This window comes from Carex rostrata, chromosome 7 (genome assembly GCF_964058835.1).
Source record: "Carex rostrata chromosome 7, lpCarRost1.2, whole genome shotgun sequence".
Classification (NCBI taxonomy): domain Eukaryota; kingdom Viridiplantae; phylum Streptophyta; class Magnoliopsida; order Poales; family Cyperaceae; genus Carex; species Carex rostrata.
The window spans coordinates 4,935,217-4,959,251 of record NC_135924.1 but is presented as its reverse complement, the minus strand read 5'-3'; the positions used below and the strand labels follow the sequence as shown (position 1 = coordinate 4,959,251).

Genomic DNA, 24,035 nt, shown 5'->3' with positions numbered 1-24,035 from the left:
CAAAGGGGAGTGGGAATTGTCCGATAGATATCAAAGAAAAAAAATACCCGGACTTTCGGTTTTGATAAAAATTTAGAACAGTCGTGGATCAAATTAAACTCTCCTGTTCATACACCACACGTGTGTGGAGGGGAGTGGGATTGATACAATTCGTGTCAAAATTTGTGTATGCTGACTGAAAATTACGTTAAAAAACAATAGAGTTAAATAAATTTTCTACTTCACACTTAAGCCTATTCATGAAATATGTAAATAAATATGGAGTAATAATAACTCAAGTTAAATCACATCTTCAACCAACCAATTAACTTATTTCACACTTGCTTCGTATGTAGAGCCCAGCGTTATAGACAAAGATTTATTTTTCGATTTCTCTCTAATTCAAACAGCTAATTTAAGCTATAAATATACAACATAAGAAATAAGATGAAATAAGTTACTTTATCCTAATCGGATTAGTATTAATCAAGAGGAGGGATCCACTTACCCGTTTCTTAGTGATAATGGAATACACTATACATTTTCAAAGTTCAAACCGTTCAACATGATGGATATATTAAAATGTATTTTTTGATCAAATTTGACATTTTTTTGAATTTTTTTTACTATTTATTAAGATGGATGCAAAAATTCAATGGTCTGAAAGCAATGATTTTGCAAAATACTTAATAAATAGTAAAAAAATTCAAACAAAACATAAAATTTGATTTGCAAGCACATTTTAATATATCCATCATGTTGAACGATTTGGATCGACTGTTTGGACTTTGAAAAATTTGAAAATGTAAACTGTAATCGGGTGTCATAAAAAACGTTGTAAGTGGATCCTTCCTCAATAATCAAACGTGATAATAGCTTATATGAAATTTTTTTAATAATTAACAAATTCACCGTATTTTGGCTGAAAAGAAGCCGGTTTAACGGACCGGGTTTCCTAAGTCAACGAAGCTGTGACTTTTTGATGTGGTTTTTTTTCTCACCTTACCTCAATTTCGTCTCTTATTTGAATATTAAATTATGGATGGATCTCCCGAGATGTATATTTCAAAACAGAATAATCAAAAGATTTGAAATTATGTTTTTTCATGATAAATTTGCTAACATTTAATTTCTGGGTTTCTGATCTAAAGACCATCTAATCTTACTTCTAATTTATTTTTGTCGAATATTCCAAAATTTAAATTTTTATAATCCAACAATTTATAAAAAAAATTCATACTAGAATCTTTATTTCCAAATCCCTAGATATTTTACATGTTGGACTGTTTTAGCTGGATTTGGGCTTCTTTAGAATATTAGGTCAAGGTAAGGTTGATTGGGCCTGGACCTTATAGATACATTTTGATCTTTTTTTTTCTTTTTTTTTTTTGGCAAGCTGGGTTCACGATTCCTTTATTATTAATTAATTTTATCATCGACAATTTTAGAGTATGATAATTGTTCAGATGCTAAGCAAACGCAAAGTACAAGTTTTTCGGTACTTGGCATTTAAGGTTCGTAATTTGAAATTCGAACTTGTTCAATGTGATCGATGCATTGGAGATCAAACTTTATATTTTCACCAATCTAAAAATATTTCAGACTGTTCAATATATACAGAGCTACAGTACATTGTAATGTATAAGCTCTTTTTTATTTGGACTATAAATTGTTGGATACAAAGTCCAAACAGCCGATCCAAATTGAAATATTCGTTGATTATTATATTTGTCTTCAATTTTCTGTCTAGAATCCAATCAAGTCGATTTCTGTACCAGTTTTACTGGTACAACCACTAATTGAAATACTCATTGATTATTATATTTGTCTCCAATTTAATCAAGTCGATTTATGTACCAGTTTTACCGGTACAACCACTTTTGCAATACTCATTGATTATTATAGTTGTCTTCAATTTTCTGTCTAGAATCCAATAAAGTCAATTTTTGTACCAGTTTTACTGGTACAACCAGTTTTACTGCTACAACCAGTTTTGCAGTCCCCTACAGTAGATTCTCCTATCCATTTCCTCTGAGTGAATCTCTTCTGCTAGAAAACCAGGCATGCTTAATGTGGTAACCTAAAATATGCTAATTTTATATACATTACAACATATTACATTTAATCCATAGGAAGTCTTTTATTTCATGTGCCTTGCAATTGAAATACAGTAATGGGACAGCCATTTCTGAACCTTGGAAACATAACCCATTTCTCCAACCTCCACCTGATTATCAAAAATTAATCAAAATAATGAAACATAATTAAAAGAGAGCTAAATACTAATGGTAACTTAATATATGAGCTTTAGATATGGTGTGTTCCTTTATTAAAAATATAGAATATCAGAACAAAACAAAAGATTAATCTCCTCAATACAGGAAAGACAAACTAAATTGTGCAGAAGATTTTTTTTTTTTCCTTAAAAAAGAAAGCTAAAAAAAAAATGTACCTATAAATAATAACAGGTCTATGGAGGAAAATCAGCATCATCACCTTTGGTAAATTCATACCCAAGCATGTTCTTCCTCCTGCCCCAAATACCAAAAAGCTGTACAGCTTTGGGTCTTCCTATTTTCCCTTTTTAAGGAGAAAGTGAAGTTTATGTTTAGTGTCTAATTTAAAATGCATAAGACTTGCTGCTCCAATGAATCAATACACTTAATTATGAGAAAAACTTACATCAAACCTTGAAGGACTGAACTCAGTTGGATTATTACAAATTGTTGACAATCCATCCTTTCTTAGTATGAAATTCTGCAATAAAACTTGGTAGCTCAAACCCAGGTTCTATCTCTGTCTTTTTGCAAAAAGTTCCATTGATCCTCACCCTATTTTCTGTTGCTAATTGTTGGCTTCTTTTTTTTAATAGGGAAGATTTGTACCTGAACAATCTCAACGGCTCGATATCAGAGATAGAATTCCCCTCTATTGAAGAACTTCAGCCCGTACCAGATTATACTTTTCTATCTTGAATTATTGCTTGTATGCTCTCTCCCTTGTGTCATTCATTCATTCACAAATTGTGTCCCAGTCATCTCACCCACAATATTCAAAACTATTTTGTTTTTGGATAGAGGCTAATACACTTACCATATCAGACAATATTAGTATGCAAAGTTGAAAGATAAAATGGAGAGGAGGATAAAAAGAAGAAGAAACATACAAAAGCAAGAATGATTTTGGAATCAACCTAAAATTGCATGCAATTATCGTCTCAACAACATAAAACATAAAACATAAATAATATAATTCATCCTAATTATCAATAAGAGTTATCAACAAGATTTATCAATAAATCCTTGTTGAGACTCTTATTTGGTCTTCTAAATCCTGCTGCAACTAAATCGACTGGTTTTTCTCGTTGGATCCTGAGTAACTTGTCAATAGTGGCATCAAGTTGCATTGTTCGTTTATCCATACGATCAATCAATTGAGCTAAGCGCTTTTCAAATGAGGACTCCAGTAGAGCAAAGTGTTCATCAATATCACTAATTATTCTCATTTGCTTCTGGATCCAATCATTTTCCACGGCAAAAACCCTAATGATAATCTCAGTTGGTACCAATGGCAGGAAAGTGGCAACCTTATATCCCTCCTCAGCACCGATGCAAACTAAACAGTTGTACATGTAAGACAAATTGACTACAGTGGGAAGAACAACATGCGCCACTTGGGGCACAAATGGGAGATGATTAAGAGCACGCCATGCGGCGACAACATATTTCTCAGCCTTTGGTTCATACTTGGTATAGAGGTCCTTTGCCACTGGCTCAATATGAGAGATTGCATTGTTGACTATTCCAACTGTCAAGCCGACCACACCAGCCGCACCAGCACGGTGCACCTCTTCAACAACTGAACAAGCCATGTGTGTTGCTTCCTTCATGAGACTGGGTATGTGCTTCTCTATTTCCTCGACAAACTTGGACACCTAAGAATTGCCACGAATAAAGAAGGTTAAGCTCAAGAATAATATTGGCCACGACAGATACTGTCAGTGTACCCTCGCGGATACTCCCGTTGCTAATAGAAAAAGCACATTTCTATCGGTATATCCTAGATAGTCATTTTTTACCCTCGCGGATACTATCCCATTCTTGTAGTTCACAAATATTGTATGAGACCATTATATAACATTTCCCTTAATTGATTTCAATTCAGAACTAAAACATTAATTGGCTCTATACAAAAATTAACTTAAACATGACAAATATAAAAGAGAATTCACCATTTGATCAAGGAATCTGAGGATGTGGAGGGGCACGTGGTGGAACTTGTCATAGACCGGACGCGCAATGGCCTTAACGTTTTCCTCAACAGTCACGACTCCCGGCTTGAGAGGGCCCATCCGCTCCTTGGCATATGCATATAATGTGGCCACACATACGAGCATGTATGTAGCTGCACCGTGCACAAATTTAATATACCTTAGCCTCTCCTCCTCACCCTTCATGTACAAATTCATAATTAAAGATGAGAAAATAAGTGTGAATGAGCAATTAATTCTTTATTTAACTAATTACAATAGTAAAAAAACCTATCGTCTGATTATTTACTACCAAAAAATATTATTCAAAGAGTGCTTATACGAATAAAAAGGACAACCGTACTTTGAAAAATAAAAAGTATAATTTAAGACTACACCGTGATAAGAGGGAAAAACTGCCGGGTTCGGATCTCCTAAAGTAATCTAAATTTTTAGTTTAGACGGGGGCAGTATTATTTGAAGGGTCCGAGATCTTTAAGATTCGTGTTAGAGCATCTTAGACGATCTGAATCAAAACTCAAAAATTGAGTTACTTCATGGGATCAGAATTCAAAATTGCCCTTGTACAGAAAATTGAGAGAGATCAGGACATCGATTTGTCACAAAATAATTGAAATTCACAATTCTATTTTCAAAAATTCCTATTAATAAAAATTTTCATTGCCGACCAAGCCCTTAGGTTCATGAAAATTTAACCGTATTTCGGCTGAAAAGAAGCCGGTTTAACGGACCGGGTTTCCTTAGTCAACGAAACTGGGACTTTTTGATGCGGTTTTTTTCATGCCTTACCTCAATTTTCTCTCTTATTCAAATATGAAATTATGGATGGATCTCCCAAGACCGAGAACATGTGAGAAGATATATATTTCAAAACAAAATAATCAAAATATTTGGATCGACATGCAGATAGCAGTTGTGAAAGCGAACCATCAACCATGAGAGCTCTCCTTTGAAATTATTCTTTTGGGTAAATTTCGCTGGAGGTCACTAAACTTTGTTATTTGTCACGAATTGGTCACTCAACTTTGATTTGTCCCTTTTGAGTCACTCAACTTTGTTATTTGTTCCAATCAAGTCACTCAACGTTTTCCATCCAAATTTTTAACGGAATATTCCTATTCCGTCCAAAAAATTAACGGAATATACCCATTCCTTCTAAAATTTTAACGGAATTAGCATATTCCATCCAAAAAACTAACGGAATTAGCATATTCCGTTAAAAATTTGGATGGAAAACGTTGAGTGACTTGATTGGAACAAATAACAAAGTTGAGTGACTCAAAAGGGACAAATCAAAGTTGAGTGACCAATTCGTGACAAATAACAAAGTTTAGTGACCTCCAGCGAAATTTACCCTATTCTTTTTCATGATAAATTTGCTATCCTTCAAAATTTCTTTTTTTTATAATCCAACAATTTTCAAAAAATTCTTTACCCTATAATCGTCATTTCCAATTCCCTAGATTTTTTACATGTTGAATGGTTTATGAGAACTATTTTTTTTCTTTTTTGGATGAGCAATGAAAGGTTCGTTCTTACTTCTAATACAGGCTTAATTAGGGGGAATTTCATGTATGTCCCTCAAAAACCTCCAAATTATGTAATTTTGCCCTCTAAAATTTACAATATACTATTTATCTCTCTGAATTTACAAAATTCACAAATTTACTCAATTTACTATCTTTTCTATTAAAAGCCATTTTAAATTAATATATTACTCATGTACTCTTTACTAAAAAAGTGTTAATCACGTGTCGCATAGATAAAATGTTATAAGGACGCGTTATCATTTTATAGACTTTTTATAGATTATAATGTAATTCGAGGGAGGCTTTAGTAAATGGATTATACTAAAAAAAAATGATATAATGTGACTGATGTGTTATAAGTCTAAATTTAATTTTTCTGGTACACCAAAAAATCATTTTTCCTAAAAAGAATTATATATTATTACCTTCAAGCCTAAATTTAGTGACGGTAATTTCCAAGAAAACAAAATACGGTTCCGTAATATTTGCCATTTCCTGAACCACTGAAGAGTCTGTATCCCACATGTATCTGATATGCAATTTATATAAACGGACCGTCAAGATTAATTCTAGTCGGGGTCAAACTAAATCTGATACTTACCAAAATTTTATGAGTCCGCTTTGAGATTCGTGTCAGGTTAAAAAAAATGGTCCACAACATTATGGTAAATAACGGTATTCGGTTGTTGGACGGACATGGTAATGTCAAACAATTAATCAGAATGAATCGAAAATAAACAGCCTATTAAATCAGAAAAATCTGTGACAGTTTAATTACCGCTAACGACTAATCGATCTAAACGTAAGTTTTTTACAACACTGGTTCACAGTATCCTCTCCAATTTATGTAAAAATTCTCTTCGTTTTACGGTTTGTGATTTACTCTCAGCCGCTTTAAGTTTCGGACTATCAGGGAGACAGTATTTTGGGGCTTTGAGATTCGTACAAAGTTAAAAGAACGGTCCGGATCTACTCATTCACTACTGGGGTCTATAAGTCGGTGACGGCGGAGGGTATATTTGTCATTTCATATCTTTTCTGTGCTTCCAAACCTAGGGTTCTTCTCTATATTTATGCAAGCGGCCCCTCTTCTATTTTTGCGGCGTTCTCCTCTCTCGCGTTCCATCTCTCCATTTGCATTGTTTTCGTTTTCTTTCTTCAATTTGTTTGTAAATTAGTTTGATGGCTTGAATTAATCTCATCTCAGTGTGAGAAAACGAGTAATTTTTCAGGCAGCCTCTTTATCTTTTTTCAATGACAAAGGAGGTGTTATTTTGCTCGGAGATAAATTGCTTCTGTTCTTCAGGTCAGCTGAGGGGAAATTTTCTCGTTGAGGCTAACCTAGTAATACCTAAGCACAATTTCAACAAATTCAAATGAATTTCTTATCAATTTTTCTTAATTTTTGGTATTTTTTTGACATTATGACGGGAGGATTTCTTGAGGGTGAGAAACCTCCAACCTGATTGGAGCAAACCATTTGTTTTGTTTGTAAATTCCAAGGTAAACGTCAGAAATCAAGCTTTCATATGTCGATGGTTCTTCCTTGTAAAGCTTTCAGCTTTTCTAGTTAGTTCCTCCATTAGAAAGCGGTCTCATATTCCATTGCCTTGGGGACTTTGCTTCTTTAGCAGTGCCTCTTTGGACTGGCCATGAGTCAATCAATTTTTGATAATTTATTGTATTAATCAATGACGGGATGATCTCTTAATGGCGAGAGATCTCCTACCTTAATTGGAGCAAATAAAAAAATAGGTGTTTGTATAGTTCAAGGTAAACGTCAAAGAAAGAGCCTTTAGGCGTTGAAGGTTCTCTGTACCGAGTTCCTCCGTTGAAGGTGGTCTCATATTCCATTGCCTTGGGGACTTTGCTTCTTTAGCAGTGCCTCTTTGGACTGGCCATGACACATACATTCTTATACATTCATCCCTTTTTTAAATGTTACTCGCCTTAATTTTTGTTTCAGTTGCTTTCTGTCATTGAATTAATTGAATACCAGTTTATTGGCAGGTCCTGAGATGACGGAGTTCACACTTGGAATTTGTCTCTTAATCTGATAAGAAGAGAACTGGAATTGTTTGTTCCTGAAGAGTGCTTTTGACAACCTCTTTATCTTTGTTTAGAATTGTAGAAAGTGCTGTTGAATTGTTTAAAATTGTAGGAAGTGTTGTAAAAACAAGTTGCGTTTTTTGCTATAATTCTGTCTTGGCCAAAAATCAATAAAAGCCAATGAAATGGATGAATTTACAGCAAAATATGAAAATTGGGACGTGTTTTAGATCTAAACTTTAATCAAGTGACAAGTAAAATTAATGCTTATCAATTATTATTGCTTATATTATCTTAATAATGGTTGTCAGAAAAGTCCTCTTAATATAATATATGAATGTGATTAAGTAGAATGCACGGCAGCAAAAATCCCTTGTGCCACTAAGATGTATTTGATACTGTAGGGTGATATTTTTAAATTTGTACAAGTCTACAAGATGTATTATGAAATAAAAACATAATATGAACCAAAGCAATGTGTTTCATTAATAGCTTAATTTGTAAATAAAAGTTCATATACGGTAGGAGTGCAAACGGATCGGATATTATCCGTTCGGATCCGATTTTTTGCGGATACGGATATTCGGATACGGATAATTTGCGGATACGGATACGGATATTACTTGTGCGGATACGGATACGGATATGGTTTTAATTTTTGAAAGCGGATACGGATACGGATAATATCCGTATCCGTAACTTTTAATTAAACGGATATCCGTCATCCGGTAAAAAAAATTTCAAAATCAAACCTTTTGAATTCTCTTTTCTCCGCGACGGTTCAAATTTCTTATTTCATTGGGATTTGGAGCGGAGGCTATATTGATTATTATGCCGCTTTGTCTCCCTTCTATGCGTAATATCTTTTTAATCTAAAAGAAATAATTAATGATACTTTTTGTCAAAATAAGACAAATTAATATATAGAAGCCTCATTCTCCCCTCTTCTTATTTCACACACAATTGAGACTAATTAAGACTTCCAAAAAAAATATGGCAGCTGCTGCACCTTCTCTAATGATCACAGGTGCATATGAATCAATTTAATGTCTCAACTCTCAAGCCTTTGTTATTTTATTTTGCATCTCTATTTTAGCAGATTCGATCATCATATTTTAGCAGATTCAACATATATAATTCTAAAATAGTCAGGAATTAACTAACCTTTAGTCATGTATATAATTGAAATAAAGTTAATTATCTAATCTTTTTCAGATTAATAGAAAAAAGTCAGAATATAAATTTTAACAATTTTATATATCTTATTCAAACCATCTTTTCTTAATTCAATTTCTTAAATGATATATTTCTGATTCGATTCTTTTGAAAATCAAATATTAATTTCAATTATTATTTTAATTTCAGATTGTGCAGCATCAATTTTTTATTCTATAGAGAAAACAAAAGAAGAAGATGGAGATGATAATAGCTTAACAAAATATTATTAAACTATCTCCTTTTATTTTAGAATTATATATGTTTAGAGAGAATATTTTTTGTGTTGGTATATTTTGATTTGAATTATAGTTATGTTGATGAATTTTAATTAATTGGATATGGTCGGTGAATTGATGAATTTTAATTATGGCTATATATATTTTGTAATGGCATAACATATGTATTTTGAATTAAGAATCCGAATTATATCCGTATCCGTATCCGTTTAATATCCGATCCGTATCCGTATCCGTTTAATATCCGATCCGTATCCGATTAATATCCGATCCGTATCCGTATCCGAAAAAAAAATACGGATACGGATATGGTTTTAGCACTATCTGATCCGTATCCGATCCGTTTGCACCCCTTGATATACCAGGAAAATAGGTGTTTTTATTTTCATTATTTGTGAAAGTGTATTTTTACTAATATTATGTCTTAATCCGTTATAATTAGTAAGAACCTTTGAATGGAGCTTTTCTTAATTGCTTGTAACCTGATACAAGAAATTCTGCAATTTAGACCTCATATACGGATGCCTTCCTCGCACGACATATTAGACAAAACGCCACAGTAAATATTCTAGTCTTGTAATAGAAATAAAAAATAAAAATATCATTAGCATAACAATTCATACCAAAGGAACCAACACCCTGTACCGATAAGGAGATGGTACAGTTGATCAGTTGCTGATACAGAACAGCTCGACTTCTATAAAGTATTTCTTCAGTGCTGCAAGGAATAGTTTTTGACAGGATTTCAGTGGTGCTCGAGAAATCGGGAGAGGTCCGATGCGTATAGGACCAAATTCAGTCCAATGTCATGTCAAAGCCGTTCAATCCACATTAAAATTGTACTGATCAAATACACATGAATCTTGATGCAGATCGAAAGGATCGGATTGGACATCAAACTGCCACCCACTCAGTACTTAAGAACTGAAGAGGATATAGCCAAACGAATGGATATGTAAATTGCTGAAATTATCTTATATCATCTAAATTACAGTAACAAGATACACAGCAACTGCTCTGGCTGTCTGGCAAAAATAGATGTATATTTAAACAATATGATATCTTATAAATTGCCTTCCTATATATAAGAATCACCTCAGAATCCCATTGGAAAAAAATATGAAAAGGAAAAATACAAGAGCGAAAAAACAAAAAACAAAAAATAAAGAAAAAAATTAATATTAAATGGCAAGCATTGTGCGAATGTCGTGAGGAGAATGCTTGACCAATGACCTAGCATCAGCATACCCATTATTTGGATCCATAACAGCTGCATATACAATATCATACACTCCAGCCAAAGTTCTTGCCAGATGGGAAGACGCGTCAGATCGCAGCCTCGGGGTTTGCAACTGCTCAAACTCTGGAAGTGACCCTTCAGTTACCAGTCCAAAGAATGCTCTAAGGCTCTCTGATAGTGCATGTGATGAAGTCTCGGGAATACCTGACAGTGGGGTACCACCCTCTTTCTGTTGTTCTTTTATGATGGTTATCTTGTCAGAGAGACCACACCGAGTTAACATGCCATCGGCTTCTTTCTGTACAAGGAGGTTTATGTGATTCTCTATCATGGACCGGAGGTTGTTCACATAACCTGACGCTGCCGGATGGGATACAAGTGGTTCCTCCATTGCTGAGAGACAGTTGATGAGGTATATTTTGGATGATGTCTCAGCACTCTGCAATCAGAAGGGGGAAAAAACAATCTCAATGGATTAGTTTGATTTAAATTTCACTTCTATAAAAGAAAATAGAGTGAGGCTATGGTACTATGCATAGTGCAGATTGGTCCGTACTACGGATCAATATTTTCGTCATAGTGCAGATTGGTCCATAATGTACCAGTACCAAGCAATATGGTAAAGCTTGAATTCAATGACCTCCACATGAAAATGTACTTGAAGACTAAATTTTACATTTTTCAGAATTTGTTTACTATTTTTTTAGATACGTAGAAAATCACTACTTTTGAATGGTCTAGAATCTTTAAATCAAGTTATTTTTAACTATCTAAAAAGATGGTAAAAACATTCTAAAAAATGTAAAATTTAGTCTGCAAATACATTTTCATATGGAGATCATGTTGCATGGTTCAGATTGATTATTTGGACTTCGAAAATGGAGATATTGATCTGTCGTATAGATCAATATGCGCCATGAATAGTATCATAGCCTCACTCAAGGAAATAACTAAAGCATGATGCAACCATGGTAATATTGTAAAAAATGTTTTGATTATTAATGCTGGAAAAGTAACCTGGGCTGAAGCAGACAAGTTCTTTGAAAGAATAGCATCTACAGAGGATAATGAATCTCTCCCGCTTGAGCTGTATTCAGAACTAGCTCTTCTTCTTGAAATCGCTCCTTTCAATCTATGTGCTTCCGCTGCTTTCTCACACATCTGCCATTCAATGAAAAATTTACAATATCAATTAATAAGTCCTCCGCATTAGGGGGGTGGGGGGGGGATTGAGTGTGTGTGAGAGAGACCTGAACAATGGGATCAAGGAGAGAGGAAATGACAGGGAGGAAAGGAGGTTTTGGAGCGGAAGGAGGAAGCATGATTGAATTGTAGCTTTGGATCAGCTCCACCACTACTGATATTGCCTCCCGTACCGCTGCTGGAGGTGATAAGTCGGCTGGTACAAGAGGAGGGTACCTCTGCAACTTCTCTCCCCTGCTCTTCACTATGTTAAAAAACGTCTGCTGTGCTGCATCCTTCAATAAATTTATTGTGTTGCATAGTGCTGTGTCTTTTCCCAGCAACTCTGATATCTACAATACAGTTGCAATGAGAATATATCAGTTAATGTCAAGCTTTACCATATTGCTTGGTACTGGTACATTATGGTACAGTGAAATCTGGTCATTACCAACAACAGTAGTGTCTTTCATTGTGGAAATGATGTTTAATCCTTGATTCAAACATACAAAATAAACTAAAACAATACAATAAGACCAAGGAACAACTAAAAAAGAAAAAAAATAACAAAAATACAGAAGTACAGAAATAAATTAAAAAACAAAAAGATAAGAAAAATGATCTAATGAGACTGAACATCATTGGTGCTACCGAACCTATATATAACAGACAAATGTGGTTGATTAATAACTCAACCACATCAACTTTGCAATGATGAAACCTTTATTGTTCCAACAAATAAAAGATTTCAAGTAAAACAAAAAAAAACTCACTGTAAAGCTGTAAAACTCCAAGGTATTAGTGAGCTTGTAGGAGACTAGAAAGCTAGGTTGAGATTGCAACACTTGCTCCACTCTAACTTTGAAAGGCCGACAAGCCCCTTCGAATATTCTATCAAGCACAAAGGTTATGTCCCCCTCTGTTTTTTGCATAGCATCAGTCTCTTTAATTCCCGAAAGGCGTCTAGCTGCAGGCCCCGAATCAGCTGTAGCATCAGGATTTAGCAACACCAGTATCAGTTCCCTTTCTGACGCCAACGCCTTCAGTGCATGTAAGGAATATAAAATACAAGTCACAACAGAATATTGGTGAAATATCAAAAAGAATGAGACGATAATGAACGCTAATTTTACAAATTATATACCTGATGCAGCCAACCGAGCATATCTCCGACGTAGCGAAGTGGGTCATGAGCATGCACTTCAATAGGTCTTGGAAGGCCTCCAGGCCCACCTCTTGTCAGAGCACTAATAAATCGCCTAAATAAGGCATTATGCCTCATATTTGCAACCTACACAAGTTATGTAACAAAATTTCCCAAAAAATATCATGAGATGGTATTATATCAGCAAATGGCTTGATTCTTAGTGGTAAACCATTGATACAATGACCAAAAGATCACGGGTTCAAAACTCAATAGACACAATCATTGACATGGACTTCTAAAAAAATTATTTGATCAGAAAATGAAAGAAATATTGTGTTATTACGGATAACTTTGTACCTCTTCTGCACAGTATTTAAAGAGGACAGGCCTTTCCTTGAGGCAACGAATGGCCTTCTTAAGAAGCTCACCAACCTCAGGGTTATCAGTATCACCTAATTTTTTGCATTCAGCTTGAACCCACCTGATATAAGACAAATTAGTACTTGGGTTAATATACAAATAAAAATGAGTGAGGCTATCGCACTATGCATAGCACAAATTGGTCCGTACTATGGATAATATCTCCATTTTAGAATTTTTTACTATTTTTTTAAATAGGTAGAAAATCACTAAATAATAAATTAATGCAATTGACTTACCTGCATAAGCGTTCATAGGCCCCTTCTTGGTATACAGACATCAAATCCATAAGTTCCAAGCCAGCTCTCTGTTTCATAAGTTAAACAAAAACATACATGAGAAAGGTATTCATTTATCGGATAGGGCAATTTAATAGATTTAGAAAAACCTTAACACAATTTGTTGCTTATATAAAATTAATATCAAGAGACTTAACCTAAATAAACACTAGTAAGTTTTTGGATCTAAGTTAAATTGTTACATATTTTCATTTAAAGACTAATCTCTTACTGAACATTATTACATAAACATGATAAATTTTCATAAAAGAGGTGAACTTGTTAGCAACATGAGCTTTCTATGCATTTCATGTATCCACAAACTGCCAACAAATGTGATAGTTAAATGGTCTTATCTGAACACCGACTACAATGCAATTTCAGAATATTTCTACTTTTGAAAAATGACACACAAAAGGTATATTTATCACTGAATTTCAGTACCTGGTGATGTGTCCTTAATAAAACCTTGCAGTTGGCATGAATCTCCTGAACGTGCGCCAGTGCTTTAAAGAATTTCTCATTGAGCTCTTCATCCCTCAAAGCATTAATCTAGAAAATCAAAAGAATTACTTCGTATTAAATAAATCTCAAATAAGAGTATTCAAGGATCTTTTTTGGACTTGAAAAAATTCACACCTCTTCATTCGACAGCTGGTAGTCACGAAGGAAACACGAAACTATTTCTTGTCTCTGAGTAATTATCTCTAGTTCTTGCTGAAGCCTCTCAGTGGTACTAATTATATCCCCCGTACTCGAACTACAACTGCTCAGCACTTTATCAATCCTGAAAAGTTATTCAAAGAAAGTTTAAACAAGAGCATTGATTCAAGTGAGAGCAAGAGAGTCAGAGAGATGGTGGCACTTACTGGTCACAGCATTGCGTTAGCACGTTTACCTCCTTCTCAACTCTATCCAGCGCCTAAAGTAAAACGAAGTCAATCATCGAAGCAACCAATTTCAATTCAAAAAAAATGAAAAATGCAGGGAAAAGGTTGAAACGAACCAACTGAGCAGGAAGAGAGGCATCGAGGAAGTGATCATTGATTGTGAGGCCGCGTTGTTCGATGGATGACTTGAGGTTGCGGCGTGCCTGAGGGGTGTTCTCCGCGTAAAAAGTGGAGAGAGTGGCAAGAGAAGCAAGGACGTCGGGGTTGTCGGTGGTGCGTGTGTCTAGAACCTTCTTCAGCTTCCTCGCCACTCCCGGCGCCAGTGTGCTCGCCGTTGACATGGTTGAAGTGCGTGATCCGACTCGAGTTTGGTTCTCTCAGTCTCCCTCCTCTGCTGGATCTGGTTTGTGCTAACTCTGGATCTGCGATCTGACAGACCGGAGTCAGCGAAGGAGGGGAGAGACGAAGCGCGCGCGAGTTAAATGGGCCGGGCATATAGAGATCAACTTGGGCCTAATACAAGCCCAATTAGACCCATTTTGAATGTTTAGTCTTTTTCTCGTCAAAAAGGTTGTACGATCAGAATTAGGGGTCCCTAGATGGAATTCACATCCTCTCCAATACCTGATAAGGGAATCTTTTACAATTACTAGATCTGAACCGTTCTTTTTAACTTGGCACGAATCTCAAAGCCCAAAAATACTGCCCCTATTGCAGCCCGAATACCAAACCGGTTGAAATTGAATCTGATACCGTAAAGTGAGGCTGATCCTCTGCAATACCTGAGAGGATACGAATTCCCCTAGACGTGGGATCGTGCAAAGTGGAAGAATTTGAATTTGTATCCTCTGCGTTAATCTTTAGAGTTAATAGATTTGAACCTTACAATTTATTTTAAGATTCGTACGGATTAGATTTGTACAAATATTAAAGACCCTCCTATGTCATAAGTGAGGACCGGATGGGCTCTATTTACAATGAGATGTTTAATATGCATTAATCCAAAAAATACTCTTTTGAGTTAGTGCAAACGATGCAGACTCGAAGAATTTGGGCATGATAGAATGGATAAAAGAGATCGACAAAGACAATAGAGGGAGACTATGGTACATTGCAATGTGCGGATCGATTTGTGTATTAGATTTATATTTTCGTTTTTAAAGTTTAAATAATCAATCTGAACCGTTCAACATTATTATCATATAAAAATATACTTGAGAATCAAATTTTATATATTTTTTTTAAATTTTTTACTATTTTTTAGGTAGGTGGAAAATCACTTCTCTTGAATGGTCCTGAATTTTTTGATCAAGTGATTTTGTAATTGTTTAAAAAAATAGTAAAAAAAAACCGAATTTTTTATTAATATCCAAATTTTATATTAAATTTAAAAAAATATCCGAATCGGTTGGTTTTTCGAAATCTACCCATTCCGGAAAAAAATTTTCTGGAATTAAACTCTAAATCCGGAAATTTTTTTTCCGGAAACTCGGTTCTAACTCCGGAAATTTTTTTTCCGGATTTAGGATTTTTTTTTTTTTTTAGGAAATTTTTTTTTCCGAAAATATTTTTTTTAGGAAATTTTTTTTTTCAGTTTTTATTTATAATTTATTTATTTTTTGTATTGAAGTATTACAAATATTTAATATATTTTTTAAAAAATAGATGGAATACTATATAATTTGATTTATTCGAAAGACTGCTACAAATAATCCGGATCAACATTTTTCATGCCGGATTTTTTACGGCCGTAAAAAAAATTAATATAATATAATATATGTATATGTTTATATAATATAATATATGTATATGTATATATAATATAATATATGTATATGTATATATAATATAATATATGTGTATATAATATAATATAATATATGTATATATATGTATATATAATATAATATATGTATATATATGTATATATAATATAATATATATGAAAATGAACATATAAAATATGAGGTATGATGAGGTATAAAAAATATGAGGTATTGGAACTCTCGTTTAGTGCCTCAAAAATTCAGTTTAAGTTTTCGTTTCAACGGTAGGCATTCAACGATCTGTTTGGACTTTGAAAACTTTGAAAATACCAATCGTTGAATGCCTACCGTTGAACGAAAACTTAAACTGAATTTTTGAGGCACTAACCGAGGGTTCCAATACCTCATATTTTTTATACCACATCATACCTCATATTTTATATCTTCATTTTCATATATATTATATTATATATACATATATATACATATACATATATTATATTATATTATATATACATATACATATACATATATTATATTATATTATTTTTTTTTACGACCGTAAAAAATCCGGCATGAAAAATGTTGATCCGGATTATTTGTAGCAGTCTTTCGAATAAATCAAATTATATAGTATTTCATCTATTTTTTAAAAAATATATTAAATATTTGTAATCCTTCAATGCAAAAAATAAATAAATTATAAATAAAAACTGAAAAAAAAAAATCCTAAATCCGGAAAAAAATTTCCGGATTTAGCAAAAAAAAAAAAAAGAAAGAAATCCTAAATCCGGAAAAAAAATTTCCGGAGTTAGAACCGAGTTTCCGGAAATTTTTTTTCCGGATTTAGAGTTTAATTCCGGAAAATTTTTTTCCGGAATGGGTAGATTTCGAAAAAACCAACCGATTCGGATATTTTTTTAAATTTAATATAAAATTTGGATATTAATAAAAAATTCGGAAAAAAAAATTCAAAAAATATAAAATTTGATTTTCAAATATTTTCATACGATAATAATGTTGAACGGTTCGGATTGATTATTTGGATTCTGAAAACAGAGATACAAATTCAATGTACGGATTAATCTACACATTGCCATGTATCATAGCCTCGTTCAAGATAACAAGTCTCAAATTAACATATCCATTTTTTCATATCAATTACATGAATGTGATAAACTTATACATCCATCTTTTTTAACTTCTCTAAACATTACCAACTAATCACATTTTAAATATCCCACCTAATTCCCTAATTATTCTAAACATCATTATTATACTCCTAGATTACTACATAAATTTAATCCCAACCTGCAAATAATAAAAGGAAAAACTGCAAGAAGAAAAATAAAAACAATATTTGTAGAGTGGTTTAATTCAATTGTCCTGTATTTTGATACATAAATGAGTATTTTTTTTGCTAGAGAAGTAAATTAAAATTTCTAAGTCTATGTAAACTAACTAGAAGGTGACCTCCAAACTTATTCTATTTTAGATTTCCACAATGAAATAGCATATAATATGTTACCCTTCCAACTAGGGGTACAAACGGGTCGGATATTATCCGTCCGAATCCGGATCTGTATCCGAATTTTTGCCGATTCGGATATTCGGATACGGATAGTTGCGAATTCGGATACAGATACGGATTTTTTTTATGCGGATTCAGATATGGATACGGGTTGAGTTTCGAAATCGAATACAGATACGGATACGGATAATTATCCGGATCCAGATATTTTAATTTTTCGGATATCCGGATATGTTAAGACTTGAGAGAATTTTTTTTGTGTCTATTTATCTTTTGTATTAGAATATCTTTAAAGAGGATCTTTTGTGTTGGTATTTTTAATTAAAGTTATATTTATGTTGGTGAATTTTAATTAATTAGATATATATTTTGTAATGGTGTAACAAGTTAATTAAATATATATTTTGAATTAGAAATCCGAATTATATCTGTATCTGTATTCGTATCCGAAAATATCCGATCCATATCTGTATCTGTTTAATATCTGATCCGTATCTGTATCTGATTACTATCCGACCCGTATCCGTATCCGAAAAAAAAATACGGATACAAATATGGGTTGAGCACTATCCGATCCGTTTGCACCCCTACTTCCAACCCATAAGGAACCAATTACAATCTTCTTCACTAAAAAATGACTCGTTATAACCATTTCTAACCATTCCATGGCATTCTTTCACTACACTTGGATCTATCGGAAGCTGTTCAAAGCCAGTATGCAAATTTCGCATGTGCCATTGCTTGTAGGTCTCCGGTCTTATGACCAGATCTAATCCTTCGCATGCTATCAGATTAATAATAGAAGGACCCAACAAATTTCTTTCCATTAGTTGCCTATGCTTGTTATCTCGTGGGACCAATGCGTCATGCATGTCGAAAAACTTGGAGAAGTTCAACAAAACCTTTCTAAACCGTGTGATGAAGAAGGGACTGAAGGATACGTTAAATATTCCTTGAATGAGAATCTTCGGTTTGGCCTCTTGAATCAGACCGAGGAGTATATTCCTAGAATTATTCTTGTCTAGTAAAGGTCCATCCATCACTTTACCAAACCTATACAAACTATTAATTATAAGCACTTCATCATCATTGATACTAAGATCATCAATACATATGGACTCCCACTGTGAGGTGATCCCTTGATACTCAAAAGGAACTCCAAAACTTCGAGCATAATCTTCCAACCTCTTTCCTGTCTTATCGATTCTTTCCGCAGGGTGAAAGCCCGGCTGAGGCAAATCTACCCCAGTAATTCGGAGTTTCGGGGGCCCACCTTCTCTTTTTGCAAGTGATTGGATTAGAGATGGCCATTGGAATCCAAAAGCAATGCCAAAATCAACTATATGGATTTTTGATGCATTACCTATGGCATTGAGAATACTCTCATTAGCAAAATGATATGAAACTCTCAAAATGGGAGATACCCTCGTGCGCATATGATATACCTTTAGATAGTCGATGGTACGTACTTGCCTTGTGACATATTGACGATAGACCGCACTTCCTGTACCAGCCAAGCGTGCCTCTAGCCCATCAACAAGAATACATGCAAGCCTTTGAATCCCATCTCCAATAGGAGATGCTTCCTTCCTTATTTGTTGTATAAGTTCACTAGCAATTTTGTTATCATTCATAGATATCGCCTCTGCGCAGGAAATGAGGCGTGCTCTGAGATTGATAGGGTCGTGTTGTTTTTTATTCTCATTATATGAGTTTGCTTCAAGCTCCTTGATTTATCTTAGGCTAGCTATTTCTTTTCTTGCACAGTTTTCCCCATGGTATAGTAATACTTTATCAAACATCTCATCTCTAATTGTTTCCTCACAGGAGATCATGGGTATTTTGCAATTTCGCCCCTCCAAAAGCTCCAAGTCTGCATCATTTGTATTCTTTTTACCCTTAGCCTTATTTAGCAAATCACTTTCTTTCTCTTCCCCATATTTGATCTCTAGTGAGTTGCTATCACATTTCTTCATTGGATTAAGTGAGAGATTGCTCACTTGCAAATTAATCGATAATCTATTTTGATTTGGAAGGAACTTCAATCCTTCTTCTACACCTCTTTGAAATTCAGTAGCCAGCAATTTTTCTATACGCGGGTGTTGTTCCAAACTCTCACTAAAGGTCAGACCTACTTGATCTTTTAAATCAGAAGTTGTAAAATCAGGATTTACCTTTGATTGTTTTGATACCAATTGATTATCTTGTGGAGGTGGATACTTCTGTCCAAGGATATCATAAAAGGGTTTCTCAACGTTCCTAAGAGCTGCCTCTTGATAACCATTAATCTTTTCATCCATTTCTTCCTCCAATAAATACCGGCTTATGTAGTCTAGTGTTGGATCTAAAAGTATATCATACTTCTCATGTTGGTTCAGAGAAAGGTTGTTGTATGAATCTTTATCAAGGATAATTTGTGAGAAGTTTGTGTGATTACAATTATCAATGGAACCGTGTAATTCATTCGAGTTGAAAAACCATGTGTTGTTCTCTTTCGGCAACGCCATGTTACTTGCAACTTGTAAAATTTGATTGATAGAAAATTTGATCTAGAAATTTCATAAATGAATCCAATTAGTGAAGTGAAACTGTTGAATAACATTATTCTATGATTTTTCTTTTCTTTTCAATTTCACCATTAATAGTTAGCTATTTAGGATTAGTTTAGTAATAAAGTATAAAAAGCATTAAAAAGAACTGAAATAATCTAGCTATTAGTTAGATCATATATCTTATATCATTAGCAAAACACACAAGTAACAAATCAACAAAATATTTTAATTAAAAAATATCAATGCCAATTACTGGTAAGTTCCTTATTTTTAATGCATTAATAGTGTCCTGCATTAACTTTCAGAAAAGAAAATGAAAGTTCTATAAATAAAACAAGAAAAATGAAAACTTGGTTTTGTTTCTAAAGTCCAGAGAAAGAAAAAATAGATTTACTTATTATAAAATTAGGTAATAATTCTTTCGTTGAATTGTATCATTAAAAGAAGAAAAAAGGGTGCCAAACTAATTTTAATAGTTTTCCTTTCGCTCTAATTTTAACGATGATCAATGAAGTCGGTGGAGTTTTGAGGCCACTTTTGTCTGAAAAAATTGAAAAAAAAAAAAAAAAGTTCGGAGAGAGAATTTTTCAGCATACCTCAAAAGAGCATCACCAATTAGGTAGAACCTAGATGCTTGAGGAAGAAGGTCTCTAGATATTATACTGAGAAGTTTGGAATTTTTCTAGTGAGAGAGAGATGATCACATATAACAACCGATCTTAGTAGTTATGTTGCTTTCTTGACCGTCAACATAGTGAATTTTCTACCTGGTTTGGTTCATGGATCTATCATCTCAACAGTTGCCTGATTAATTTGTTGGCTCTCTACTAAGCTCAAACCCTTACATTTTGAGTGACACAAAAGAATAAATTAAATAACAAGTTAAGATTTTTACAAATTCTTTAATAATAAAATCTTTCCAGCACATTATTAATCCGAATTTTTTATTAATAGAAATAAAATAAAATAAATATCGAAATTCGAGAGCACTGTTGATTATTTTCGAAAAATAGGTAGGATGAGTTGTGTTAACCCGTCTCACCGGACGGGTCTAATTAACCCATCCCGGTTCCCTCCTTAATCACTTAGCTTAATCAAATTCATTCGCGCAAAAAAAGAAAAAAAGAAAACCCGGACGATACTACACAACCCGTCTCGGATCAAAAAAAAAAAAAAAAATTGTCGGACGGGTTAAGTAAGCCCGTCCGCCGTCCAGGATCAAAAACAAAAAAGAAAAAAAAAAAAAGAGAAAATACGGACGGGTTAAGTAACCCCGTCCAGAATTTCAAAGATTTTTATATTATATTATTATATTATATTATATTATTATATTATATTATATTATGATTTTATATATATTATATTATTATATTAATATACTTATATATATATATTATATTATGAATAGAACTAGTTTAGTTGTGTTTAAGTTCACCAAAGTGTTTGGTGAGCTTAACTCCAAAACTTATTAAATCGGTTTCAAATGACGAATCCAAACCGTTAGAACCTGCCTATCTTGCGAGTGATGCATCTACATGTGAAAATTTTAAACGTTCGAATTAATTTAGTATAAAGTCAAGCGGTAAAAAAACGTTCAAAAAATAAATGCACTAACGGTAAAGATTAATTTTAGTGCATTTATTTTTTGAACGTTTTTTTACCGCTTGACTTTATACTAAATTAATTCGAACGTTTAAAATTTTCACATGTAGATGCATCACTCGCAAGATAGGCAGGTTCTAACGGTTTGGATTCGTCATTTGAAACCGATTTAATAAGTTTTGGAGTTAAGCTCATCAAACACTTTGGTGAACTTAAGCACAACTAAACTAGTTCTATTCATAATATAATATATATATATAAGTATATTAATATAATAATATAATATATATAAAATCATAATATAATATAATATAATAATATAATATAAAAATCTTTGAAATTCTGGACGGGGTTACTTAACCCGTCCGGATTTTCTCTTTTTTTTTTTTCTTTTTTTTTTTGATCCGGGACGGGTTGTGTAGTACCGTCCGGGTATTTTTTTTTCTTTTTTTGCGCGAATGAATTTGATTAAGCTAAGTGATTAAGGAGGGAACCGGGACGGGTTAATTAGACCCGTCCGGTGGGACGGGTTAACACAACCCATCCTACCTATTTTTCGAAAATAATTTGCTCTCGAATTTCGATATTTTTTTTATTTTATTTCTATTAATAAAAAATTCGGCATTATTAATACCGATCAATAATTATCCTACATAATATATAATAAAATATGTTATATTAAAGTCTGTTTTTGCAATTTTGTTCCAATCAGTTTTATTAACAGATTAGTATTTACTTTATACAGAGCACGAGTCAAATGCAATGGTGATTTGACTCTATTGATTCTGCGCTGCATGAAGTAAAAGTTACTCTGTCAACATATTTACCTGTATCTTTCCCTCGCGCACCGTCCTCTCTCCGCCTTCCCCACTCTATCCTTCATGCGGTCATGCCCAGTTATTCTTCTCTCTGCATTTTTCTCCATTGAAAAACCTGATGTCATTGCTTTTGGTGCTTTGATGGCAGTGCTGTGCGCAACAGGGTGCATAGAGGAGGCATCTGATGTGTTTGATCTAATGCTTGAGAGAGGGGTGCAGCCGACTGAGAGAACCTGCACGTGCATCTTGAAGGCTTACAGTGTGTTTGATATTATCCGAATACGGACGGATCCCTATCTGAAAATTAGATATATGGATATTCGATATATTCGAATATCCTCGCGTATACAGTTACATATATGATTTTAAATTTTAATTATTTGTATCGGAAAAGTAGATATATATCATATAATTTAATATATATTATAAAAATGTTTATGATATTCACTATTATAAAAACGAAATTCATATCCGTTTAATATCTGATCCGTCTGTATCTGTATCCGAAAAATAAAAGCGAATACGCAGGGACGGATCCAAAATTGTTGTCAGGGAGGGGCAAAAAAAATAATGAATCGGGTTTAAATAGTTAATCGGGTTCAAACTCATTAGCTAATCGGATATTATATAAAAAAAAACAATGCTCTGACGTCTAATTTCCCAATTACCAATTATAATTCAAAAAAATTATTATAATTTTAATTCTAAATTTAACATTAATTACAAATCAAAAGTTCAGAGGGAAGCAAATAAAATTCCAAAGGACTGGAGCCCCTATGGATACGAATATGGTTTTACCACTATCTGATCTGTAACCGATCCATTTGCACCCCTACTTGTACTCCCCAGAAGGGGTAAAAAAGGAAACAATGAAAGGTACAAAAAATTGGGGAATTTTTGGTTTCCGATAGCTAAATTAGATACTGATCTGTGCATTAGCAAACTGTACAATTATCTATGTATATACAATATGGGCTAATTAGTTATGAATATATCAATCAGGTACTGAAACAAGCTGAAGAGGAGGCTTCCAGGTGGAAGCCTAATTCAGTTACATACAATGTGTACATCTCTGGGCTATGCCAGGCTGGAATGCTTTCCGAGGCATTTCATCAGGTGGATACTATGCGTAAAAAGGGGCTACAACCCACAATAGAAAATTAATTTGAATATACTCTTTGACTACTTGTGCGGTTGTGCCATGACCCAAGTATAATTTATAAGGCAAAATGAACCTGTTAGGGTTTTGAAGCCGCTAACTGATATGGTTAAGAAAGGAATTAAACCTGACATTTGTAGCTTTACATACAACTTTGGCACACGGCCTA

General features: G+C 33.5%; 1 protein-coding gene, 1 long non-coding RNA gene, 1 other non-coding gene and 2 pseudogenes across 6 annotated transcripts in view; 1 reads left to right on the top strand and 4 right to left on the bottom strand.

Moving 5' to 3' along the window:
• LOC144556395 (uncharacterized) overlaps positions 1-24,035 on the bottom strand; it is a 58,137-nt gene that overhangs the window by 32,906 nt on the left and 1,196 nt on the right. The gene's annotated exons all lie outside the window — the stretch shown is intronic.
• On the bottom strand, positions 3,245-4,435 carry LOC144556583 (stress-related protein pseudogene; annotated as a pseudogene). The gene is made up of 2 exons (XR_013512480.1): positions 4,211-4,435; positions 3,245-3,913 (listed from the first exon to the last, which is right to left on the bottom strand). The product of XR_013512480.1 is annotated as a stress-related protein pseudogene (transcript).
• LOC144557683 (small nucleolar RNA snoR77) lies at positions 7,009-7,140 on the top strand. Its single transcript, XR_013512761.1, has one exon. It is a non-coding gene; the product is annotated as a small nucleolar RNA snoR77 (small nucleolar RNA).
• On the bottom strand, positions 10,308-15,087 carry LOC144556390 (oligomeric golgi complex subunit). Its single transcript, XM_078304736.1, has 11 exons — positions 14,555-15,087; positions 14,418-14,470; positions 14,188-14,335; positions 13,993-14,100; positions 13,510-13,577; positions 13,208-13,331; positions 12,848-12,994; positions 12,477-12,743; positions 11,772-12,056; positions 11,539-11,682; positions 10,308-10,960 (listed from the first exon to the last, which is right to left on the bottom strand). Exons 1-11 carry the CDS (start codon positions 14,777-14,779, stop codon positions 10,463-10,465), a joined length of 2,067 nt encoding a protein of 688 aa, XP_078160862.1. The 5' UTR covers positions 14,780-15,087; the 3' UTR covers positions 10,308-10,462.
• Positions 18,306-20,996, bottom strand: LOC144556391 (scarecrow-like protein 9 pseudogene; annotated as a pseudogene). 2 transcript variants are annotated; one of them, XR_013512366.1, is made up of 2 exons: positions 20,884-20,996; positions 18,306-20,284 (listed from the first exon to the last, which is right to left on the bottom strand). The product of XR_013512366.1 is annotated as a scarecrow-like protein 9 pseudogene, transcript variant X1 (transcript). The 2 variants fall into 2 exon arrangements; XR_013512367.1 differs by having other exon boundaries at positions 18,657-20,284.